The 10193-nt window shown below is 38.3% G+C and overlaps 1 protein-coding gene across 1 annotated transcript; it reads right to left on the bottom strand.

The window, feature by feature from the left end:
* Positions 1 to 268: 268 nt before the first annotated feature.
* On the bottom strand, positions 269 to 1184 carry LOC145157373 (uncharacterized). The gene is made up of 2 exons (XM_079076421.1): positions 1097 to 1184; positions 269 to 1017 (listed from the first exon to the last, which is right to left on the bottom strand). The coding sequence occupies exons 1-2, from the start codon at positions 1182 to 1184 to the stop codon at positions 269 to 271; spliced, it is 837 nt and encodes a 278-aa protein (XP_078932547.1).
* Positions 1185 to 10193: the final 9009 nt, after the last annotated feature.

Genomic DNA, 10193 nt, shown 5'->3' with positions numbered 1-10193 from the left:
CATTACCATAACATCTTCATGCTTTGACAATACAAAATAAACCAATAACAAACTACATTACCAAAAGGGCACCATAACAGATTAATGCCAAAACACAATCATTACCAACAAAGGGCATTAAAGTACATTACGAAAACATTGGAGTACATTATTCCATAAAAGGGCATCAAAGTACATAATCAAAATGGAACCAAAAAAAGGCATCAAAGTACCAACTAAAGTGCATTAGCAAGTCTTCACAAACATAAACAACTTAAGTACTTAAACATCAATTCTCATCTTTGGCCTTGCAGGTCCTGGCATTGTGACCCTTTTGCTTACACTTACTACATGTCACAGTCAAAAACTTCCTGCTGAGTGATTGAGTTTCATTATCATTTTGACTTTGACTGTTTGCTTGCCTCTTACGTTGCTGGATTTCAATCATTTCCTCTGCTGACATCCTCCTTTTCTTTTTTGGCCTGCCTATAGCTTTGTTGTGAGGTGGAGGCATAAGAGTTGTTGGGCAGTCACTCTTAGGCCACATGGCTCTACCTTTGATAGGCTCCACCTTGAAGGAGTACATATCTTTCCATGTATCAAGCCAATACACCTTATGGACATAGGTGTATAGTTCTCCCACCTTTTCATTATTGTTTTCCATTTCATTTAGGCTTGCAATTGCATGCTTGCAAGGAATTCCAGTAAGCTCCCACTTTCTACAACTACACTTCATTTTCTCCATGTCCACCACATGATGATCATTCCATGGACCTTTAACCTGATACTTTTGTCCCCCATTCCATCGTGCATGATACTTACTAGCAAGTGTTGTGTTTGCTTCCAAAATCCTAGTACCAGTTGGAGTTAGTGGACCTTGACACTTGTTTAACACCTTCATCACATTGCATACTCTTTTCATAAGGTACTCTCTAATAAACTCCAAACAGCTGATAATGGGTTTGTCTCTACCTTTCAGAAGTTTGCTATTGAACACTTCACAAAGGTTATTCAATAACATGTCTGAAATTGCCCTTCCTAGTAGCTCATTAACAAAATAACAGTTAGTGCATATCTATACTATAATAAAAAATAAGACAACAAATTGAGAAAATACCTGAAAAATGACTTCTAGCCCAATGATGTGGAGGGATTTTCAAGAGCCACTGATATGCTTCTATGTCATAATTCTTTAGCTCTACCATTACAGCTTCAAGCTCTGGTATGGTGGTGGCTGTAGCACACCTCCAAAAATACTACTTGTACTCTGTAGTCTTAAATAACTTTCTCATGTTCTGGTATATATGTGTCTAATACAGAACCTGTGTTCTGCATTAGGAAACAATTATTCTATGGCTGGTAGAAGACCTTGTTTTCACAAAAACTGTCACACCCCCGAACCTGGACGGCGGAAACGTCCGGGGGCGGATGACTTCGTGTACAGTATCATAACAAGTGAATATAAATGAAGCATAGCAACCAAACATCATACATTAGAAATACACACTTACATAGTCGTTTTCAAAAGCGTCAACTAAAAAGTTGGTGAGTTCATAAGCAGTTTTGAATAAAAATGGTTTTTGTACTTGTTTAGAATCGTTTTCATATTGCTTTCAAAAATCCAATATTTTCTAAAAAGAAATGGTTTGAAATATTTGTGTCCAATCTTATATTAATGCATGTGTGTTAATGTTTGCGAAAATAGAAAGATAATGATTTCCAGAGAACCCGATGTTGTCCGCAATAGATAATGCTGAAATCTCAACCCCGGTGGTTGAGTACCGATGCTTATAGATTGTCGTTTTATCAAAAAGAAGGTTTCCCGTTTCATCCCAAAAAGAAAATAGAATTGTTTCCTGTTTTATCCCAAAAAGAAAATAGAATGGTTTCCTGTTTTATCCCAAAAAGAAAATAGAATGGTTTCCTGTTTTATCCCAAAAAGAAAATAGAATGGTTTCCTGTTTTATCCCAAAAAGAAAATAGAATTGTTTCCCGTAAATCTTATAACGTTAATTCCTCTAAGTGAGTCGTTATAACCATACTAAATAATGACAATTTCGCCTGTCTTTGCGTCTTTGGGACGCCGCCGGAATAGAATAAGGTTTTTTGACACCCTAGACTGGCCTAGTCTAACTGTAGCGAACAGCTCAGGTGTGGGGTGTCACCCCCGTATAGATCTATACACAAACTCCCGCTTTCCCTCCAGGAAACTCTGGTTATAACTACAGGCTACGATTGTACACTCAAAGGTGTCAACCGACAGGTCTCACTAGATCCTTAATCGAAAATTTACACGGAAAAGAAAGAAGAACACATATAAAACTCATTCCTAGGCCCAATAAACATGTAAGTGGACCACTAAGGCCCACTATATGTATCTATTATTTCCAGGCACAAGAGGAATGTGAATGTCTACCCTGAGCCCAATATACATGTAAAAGGGACACTAAGGCCCACTAAACATGTATATTATTTCCAGGCCCAATAAGGATAAGAATATCGTTTTAACCCGTTTGTTATTGTTTTGTTTATTTTAGCTCGATTATTTACAAAATTGATATAAAAAGCCCACTTTTTGTAAAAATGACGTTCTTGGCCCAATAAGCCATAAAGTTTTCAATTAAGGCCCAATTATAGTAAAAATAACACTTTAGCCCCCATTTTGTTCAAAACTTGTGTTTTTGACTAGTTTGTGGTAAAAATAACATTTTAAACTCATTTTTGTCAAAAATATCATTTTTGGCTTGATTTTTGTGAAATACACATTTTTCTGGTTTTTGGCTTTTCTGACCTAGTTGTTGGAAAATTTGTAGAAAAATCATCGTAAGTCGAAATTTGGATCCGTAAATTCTGGAAGTTTGGAAATTTTGTCTACTTTGTTCACAATTTTTCTCATAATTTTTATTGGCCTCTAACAAGTGTAAAATTTCTCACCTTCCTGCTGAGAAATTGCTCACCTTCATAGGTTGGTCCGAAATTATTTCAAATCTGATAGGCAGTTTTGTAAAATTCGCCAAAACTAGTAGAAAAATCGTATGAAAACGTGAGAGTAGTCATTTTAAAGGTAATAACCTGAACTTTTTGCATATAAAACAGTTTTGAAAAATATCACCATTAAGGAGGTAAAAACAGTTTGAGATTGGACTAAAACGTTTCTGTCAAGGGCTGATTTTTGAGTTTGAGTTATCTAAGTTTGTTCACAACACTTGTTTTTGCTATTTTAAGTGGATAAATCCCAGATCTACAAGTTTACAAGTATTATATGTGAGGACACATACTTTTCTCAAGGTTTATATGAACATCCAAGTGATAAACTTCATTTTCAAGTAAAGATCTAAAAGTTGAACACATAAACATGCATATATACATAGATCTAACAAAAAAGCACTTGTATTCTCACCCAAAAACATTATAAAACCGAAAACAAGGGGGTATGAACTCACCTTGGGGTTTTTGAGATGTAGATGAAGAAGGAGATGAAGCTTTGAACCTAACTTGAGTGTTTTTGGTGAGATCTCGAAATGGAGGTGGTTCTAAGGTCCATATTCACGAAAAAGAGGGTGTAAGGGAAAGATCTTAGCATATATTGAAGTAACCACTTGAGTTTTAGTCTAGAACTTACCAAGTTATGAAGGATAGAAGAGAACTTCTTGAAACCACACACAAAGTCACGAAATTTGAAGGAAAGAATGAGGGAGTTTCTTTGAGTTTGAGAGGGAAATGAGGTAATTGTGTGAATATGAAGTGAAGAGTGGAGAGGGGATAAGGAGGTAGTAGAGGTTGACTTTAGGTAGGGTTGATGTGAAGTTCTTAGTTGTTTGTTGGACAATATGTATGGATGCATGGAGTATAATATTGAGGTGGCACTTGTATGATCCTCATATTATCTCTTCTTTTTTTTATATGGGCCAACCGAACCAAGGAGGTTCTCGGCCCAATTGGTGGCCCAAAAATAGGGGTGTTCGATTTTAGCTTGGCCCACAAGAGTTTTCGGCCCACTAATATTTTATGCAAGGGTTTTGGCCCAATTAAGAGGTTTTCGGCCCAACTAAGGTCCTAGTATATGTTTTCGGCCCAAAAAGGCCCAATAAGAATGTCTTGGTCCAATAAGGGTTTTAGGTTGAGAATTTATGGGTTAAGGCCCAAAAATGATTGGGCTTGGCTTATTGGATCGAGTTTTAGGCTTATACAAGGAGATTATATTGTTTTAGGAATTCACGTCTTGACCTAATTTTGCCGGTTGTGACATCATCCCCCTGTTAGAGGGAATTTCGTCTCGAAATTCATTCTAAAGCAGTATCCCAAGTACTAAGGAAAAAGGTGTGAGTGTCTCTGTTATGTCTAGTCTCTTCGTTCTTAGGAGAATTGAAGTCTTTGCTTAGTGTTCTAGCGGACCTTTGCTACTGGCCTTTGACCTTGTTCCTTTGGTTAGTTAGTTGTTGGTCATCTTGACCTAACATAGAGGTATTCTGCCTTTGAGTCTTATATGGCAAGTTGAATGGGTGGTTATGGCTATTTTGGATTTGTGTGCTTGATGTTCCCTAAGTAGTGTCTCCTAAACTTTAAGGCGAACACTTATTGTCACCAAGTTAAGGTTGTGTGCGGTATAGTTGGACTCGTACTTCTTAGGTTGCCATGGGAGTTTCTTACTACGAGGTTTTGAACTATTGGGAGGTCAGTCTTTTCTTGCTCCTGAGGGCAGGTCTTTGATTCGGGTTAGGGGATATTGATCCTTGAGGATGAGTTCATTTGATTCTTAGTAGTCAGTGGTCCTATGGACACTTAGCCCTTCCTATTTATGAGTTGGATAGACGTTCTCTAATGTTCAAGTCTTGGTTTGATAATTCTCATACTTACTGGGTCATCCCATTGACCGGATACCTTCGGTGTCTATGTTGGTGCTAAGTGGTCTTGGTGGTCTGACTATGAGAATGGCTCTATGAGTTGAGTCGGTCTCCGAACTCAACTTGACATGTAGGTGATGTTTACGAAAGGGCTTCGGAAACATCTTAAGGGGGTTTATAAATCTCTAGGTTACCCTTGGTGTCCTTTTCTCCTTGTTTCCTTATCCCTATTAAGGGCTAGGAAAGAGTGTGGTATTACTTGCACGGGTACCTAAGGGTCTAGATGCCCTGAGATAATTCGAGTATTGTCGTCACAAGTTGTAGGGGTCTCGTTAATCGATTTGGTTAAGGTGAAGAGTCTCATTGGTACATGAATTTCGTATGGTGAGGATCAAGTCAGCCCATGTCAATTGACACCGTTGGGCTTCTTATTGTAATAGACGTTGGATAGATCTGAAAAGGGATAGTTGTTTGAAATGATAGTGTGTTCTATATACACGTTTGTAATGTTACCAATTTCGTCCTCAGTATTACCACTGTGGTTATTGTGTTCTGAATTTTTGGGTGTCTGAGCAATACGAGTGCCATGATATAAACGATGTGATTTCGTAGTCTGATTTCTATTAGACCTCTCTATGATGGTTTGATGTAGCCTAGTCGTACGTAATTCAAGATTGAAAAGGTTGTAAACTGAGTGGTTATGCCCTAATCCACAGTCAACCAAGGAATAAGAATTAAGGCGGTTCCACGCACTCTAAGTTTGTAGAATCTTAATTACACACGGCCTTACGTTTACACTAAGTTATCATAACTTTTGCAAGGATCTTTAGTTTTTCCTACGAATGATATGATTAGTTCGGATGAGGGGGTACTTTATGATTATGATTTTTAATTGGTAAAAATTTTGTGAACATGCGATGCTTAATTTCTGTTGTTTTGAAACGTACCGGTAATCCCAGTAGGGTTCCTTGTTGCTTCATCATGTCCCGTTGTTAAACTCCTCCTGGTCCTCCGTCATTCCTCTCTGTTGGACAATTCCTCTTGAAGTGTCCCGTCTCACCGCATGTGTGGCATACTAGACTTACTTCTGGGTTGAGGGTTGGAGTGACGCATGGGGCCGGGGCCCTACAGATGCGGGAGATGTGCCCCTTCCTGTTGCACCTAGTGCAATGCAATTCCCGGCAGACTCCATGATGATGGTAGGGGCACTTGCTGCAGAGTGGGAGGTTTCCATGATACGGTTTTCTCGGTGCTGGGGTAGGGGGGATAGTGGGATTAGGGGCTGCTACAACTTGTTGCCTTTTGGTAGGCCCTTGAGTCGATCTGCTTCCTTTCTTGTTCCCCCGCTTTCGCTTCATGACCTTAGGTTTGGAGTTTGGGGTGTCTGGGTAGGTTGTCCCTCGTTGGTTTCCTTGGTTGATACTACGGTTAGAGTTATCGACACCATTTCCATTTCCATTTGGACTGTTGGCGTTGAGTTGTGCCATGACGGCTGTTACGGCCGCTGTTACAGCGGCTTGGAAGGTTGCAGGGTCCATCTGCAGAACTGGTGTTTCGCCGGCTAGCTGGTTGTTCCCATGGGAAGACATGGTTCTGTTGCATGATGAGAAACTGGTTCGTGAGTAACTACGGTTATATCTAGTCGTATCTCATCGATGATTATAGATATAGAATTATGCATGTACGCATATGAATCACATGTTTTGTTGTACGATTCTCGTGGTTTCGACCTACATCCCTATGATGTATTAATGGTAGTATGTAGAAATAGGTATTGTACAAATGTTAAGTTACCCTAATAGATTATAGATATCAGATCCTTAAGCTGGCTCAGGTTACATGAGTTCTCGTAGGGCGTACCTCTCTCGATTTACTAGTTGTGGCGAATTACATGGTAGACCTAGGACTTAGTGTGATGACCCTCATATGTCTAAATAGCGTAAAGGTGTCCAACCATATCGCTCATTTCACGAGTGGCCTTTTTCGCTCTCTGCTCTGCTAAGGCTGCTCTAGCCTCAGCTTCCATGAGCTATTGCCTTAGGGTGGTCACCTCCTCTTCTAAGGGGCGGAGATGATTGGTAAGGTCTTCCTGTTTTGCGTGTTGGTTCGGTATAGCATTCCGAGGGAGTAAGGCTCGCTAAGGATCTCTCTGGCGCCTTCATCCATGTCTGACTCCTCATCAGAATCCTTTCCCTCGGGGTCCTCTCTTGGTATTTTTCAGGACCCAATTCTGGGTTCTCCCTTTGCACTTCCTCTGGTTCTCCCTCGGTCCATTCGTTGGCTATTACTGCAGAGTAGTAGGGGTCTTCGGGGTGAAGCTCAGTCATGTTGTCTTCACGAGAGTGGAGGTATGAGATATATGCAGAAGATTTAAGTGTGGAGGTCATATGGTATTCTAAAATGCTACTATAGTATTACATGTTTGATCCTAGGGCTTCCTGATGTACGAAATCGATACGTTTTTAGACTTGCTGTTATTGTTTAGTATCATAAAATACTCCTATAGTATTTTAAACCTTAGGTTTGGCTCTAATGCTCCTTTGCATGTAAGGTCGGTAAGTTTTAGACTCGTTGCAACGCTACCCTCACTCCCAAGCACATGTTGGTCGTATCTCAAATAAATATAGTTGATCAGGCTATATTTATCCCAGATATGATTACATAACTGCCCAGGTTTGACTGTAGTGTTCAACATCTAAATACTTTTGTTTTGTTCGTATTATGATACGTTCTAGCAAGTATGTATACTTTTAGAAGATACTTATATTCTTAAGGTATACTTTTAGTCAGAGTGTTTTTAGTCCCATTGTATTTATAGTTGTATATCTTGTATGGTTAGATATACTAGTTCACTATAAACAATGCTCTGATACCAACCTGTCACACCCCCGAACCTGGACGGCGGAAACGTCCGGGGGCGGATGACTTCGTGTACAGTATCATAACAAGTGAATCTAGATGAAGCATAGCAACCAAACATCATACATTAGAAATACACACTTACATAGTTTACATATTGAATCTTGTTCATCCGTTACACAAAAGTAAGAAAGTAAAATTTCTTGAAGTCGCACCACTTGATCTTATAGTCGAACGTATTACCTGCTACTGGAATTCCTGAGAATACAAGTCGTTTTGAAAAGCATCAACTAAAAAGTTGGTGAGTTCATAAGCAGTTTTGAATAAAAATGGTTTTTGTACTTGTTTAGAATCGTTTTCATAGTGCTTTCAAAAATCCAATATTTTCTAAAAAGAAATGGTTTGAAATATTTGTGTCCGATCTTATATTAATGCATGTGTGTTAATGTTTGCGAAAATAGAAAGAGAATGATTTCCAGAGAACCCGATGTTGTCCGCAATAGATAATGCTGAAATCTCAACCCCGGTGGTTGAGTACCGATGCTTATAGATTGTCGTTTTATCAAAAAGAAGGTTTCTCGTTTCATCCCAAAAAGAAAATAGAATGGTTTCCTGTTTTATCCCAAAAAGAAAATAGAATGGTTTCCTGTTTTATCCCAAAAAGAAAATAGAATTGTTTCCCGTAAATCTTATAACGTTAATTCCTCTAAGTGAGTCGTTATAACCATACTAAATAATGACAATTTCGCCTGTCTTTGCGTCTTTGGGACGCTGCCGGAATAGAATAAGGTTTTTTGTCACCCTAGACTGGCCTAGTCTAACTGTAGCGAACAGCTCAGGTGTGGGGTGTCACCCCCGTATAGATCTATACACAAACTCCCGCTTTCCCTCCAGGAAACTCTGGTTATAACTATAGGCTACGATTGTACACTCAAAGGTGCCAACCGACAGGTCTCACTAGATCCTTAATCGAAAATTTACAAGGAAAAGAAAGAAGAACACATATAAAACTCATTCCTAGGCCCAATAAACATGTAAGTGGACCACTAAGGCCCACTATACGTATCTATTATTTCCAGGCACAAGAGGAATGTGAATGTCTACCCTGAGCCCAATATACATGTAAAAGGGACACTAAGGCCCACTAAACATGTATATTATTTCCAGGCCCAATAAGGATAAGAATATCGTTTTAACCCGTTTGTTATTGTTTTGTTTATTTTAGCTCGATTATTTACAAAATTGATATAAAAAGCCCACTTTTTGTAAAAATGACGTTCTTGGCCCAATAAGCCATAAAGTTTTCAATTAAGGCCCAATTATAGTAAAAATAACAATTTAGCCCCCATTTTGTTCAAAACTTGTGTTTTTGACTAGTTTGTGGTAAAAATAACATTTTAAACTCATTTTTGTCAAAAATATCATTTTTGGCTTGATTTTTGTGAAATACACATTTTTCTGGTTTCTGGCTTTTCTGACCTAGTTGTTGGAAAATTTGTAGAAAAATCATCGTAAGTCGAAATTTGGATCCGTAAATTCTGGAAGTTTGGAAATTTTGTCTACTTTGTTCAAAAATTTTCTCATAATTTTTATTGGCCTCTAACAAGTGTAAAATTTCTCACCTTCACAGGTTGGTCCGAAATTATTTCAAATCTGATAGGCAGTTTTGTAAAATTCGCCAAAAATAGTAGAAAAATCATATGAAAACGTGAGAGTAGTCATTTTAAAGGTAATAACCTGAACTTTTTGCATATAAAACAGTTTTGAAAAATATCACCATTAAGGAGGTAAAAACAGTTCGAGATTGGACTAAAACTTTTCTGTCAAGGGCTGATTTTTGAGTTTGAGTTATCTAAGTTTGTTCACAACACTTGTTTTTGCTATTTTAAGTGGATAACTCCCAGATCTACAAGTTTACAAGTATTATATGTGAGGACACATACTTTTCTCAAGGTTTATATGAACATCCAAGTGATAAACTTCATTTTCAAGTAAAGATCTAAAAGTTAAACACATAAACATGCATATATACATAGATCTAACACAAAAGCACTTGTATTCTCCCCCAAAAACATTATAAAACCGAAAATAAGGGGGTATGAACTCACCTTGGGGTTTTTGAGATGTAGATGAAGAAGGAGATGAAGCTTTGAACCTAACTTGAGTGTTTTTGGTGAGATCTCGAAATGGAGGTGGTTCTAAGGTCCATATTCACGAAAAAGAGGGTGTAAGGGAAAGATCTTAGCATATATTGAAGTAACCACTTGAGTTTTAGTCTAGAACTTACCAAGTTATGAAGGATAGAAGAGAAGTTCTTGAAACCACACACAAAGTCACGAAATTTGAAGGAAAGAATGAGGGAGTTTCTTTGAGTTTGAGAGAGAAATGAGGTAATTGTGTGAATATGAAGTGAAGAGTGGAGAGGGGATAAGGAGGTAGTAGAGGTTGACTTTAGGTAGGGTTGATGTGAAGTTCTTAGTTGTTTGTTGGACAATATGTATGGATGCATGG

The sequence above is a fragment of the Lactuca virosa genome, chromosome 2, assembly GCF_052849685.1.
Source record: "Lactuca virosa cultivar CGN04683 chromosome 2, Lactuca_virosa_CGN04683_v6, whole genome shotgun sequence".
Classification (NCBI taxonomy): domain Eukaryota; kingdom Viridiplantae; phylum Streptophyta; class Magnoliopsida; order Asterales; family Asteraceae; genus Lactuca; species Lactuca virosa.
This window is presented reverse-complemented; position numbering and strand designations above follow the sequence as displayed.

What these genes read in the sequence shown, in the direction of transcription:
- LOC145157373 (XM_079076421.1), bottom strand. Translation starts at nt 1,184, where the DNA reads ATGGTAGAGCTAAAGAATTATGACATAGAAGCATATCAGTGGCTCTTG. An exon ending in GGCTAGAAGTCATTTTTCAG is followed by an intron (nt 1,018 to 1,096) that starts GTATTTTCTCAA and finishes ATGAGCTACTAG; the next exon opens with GAAGGGCAATTTCAGACATG.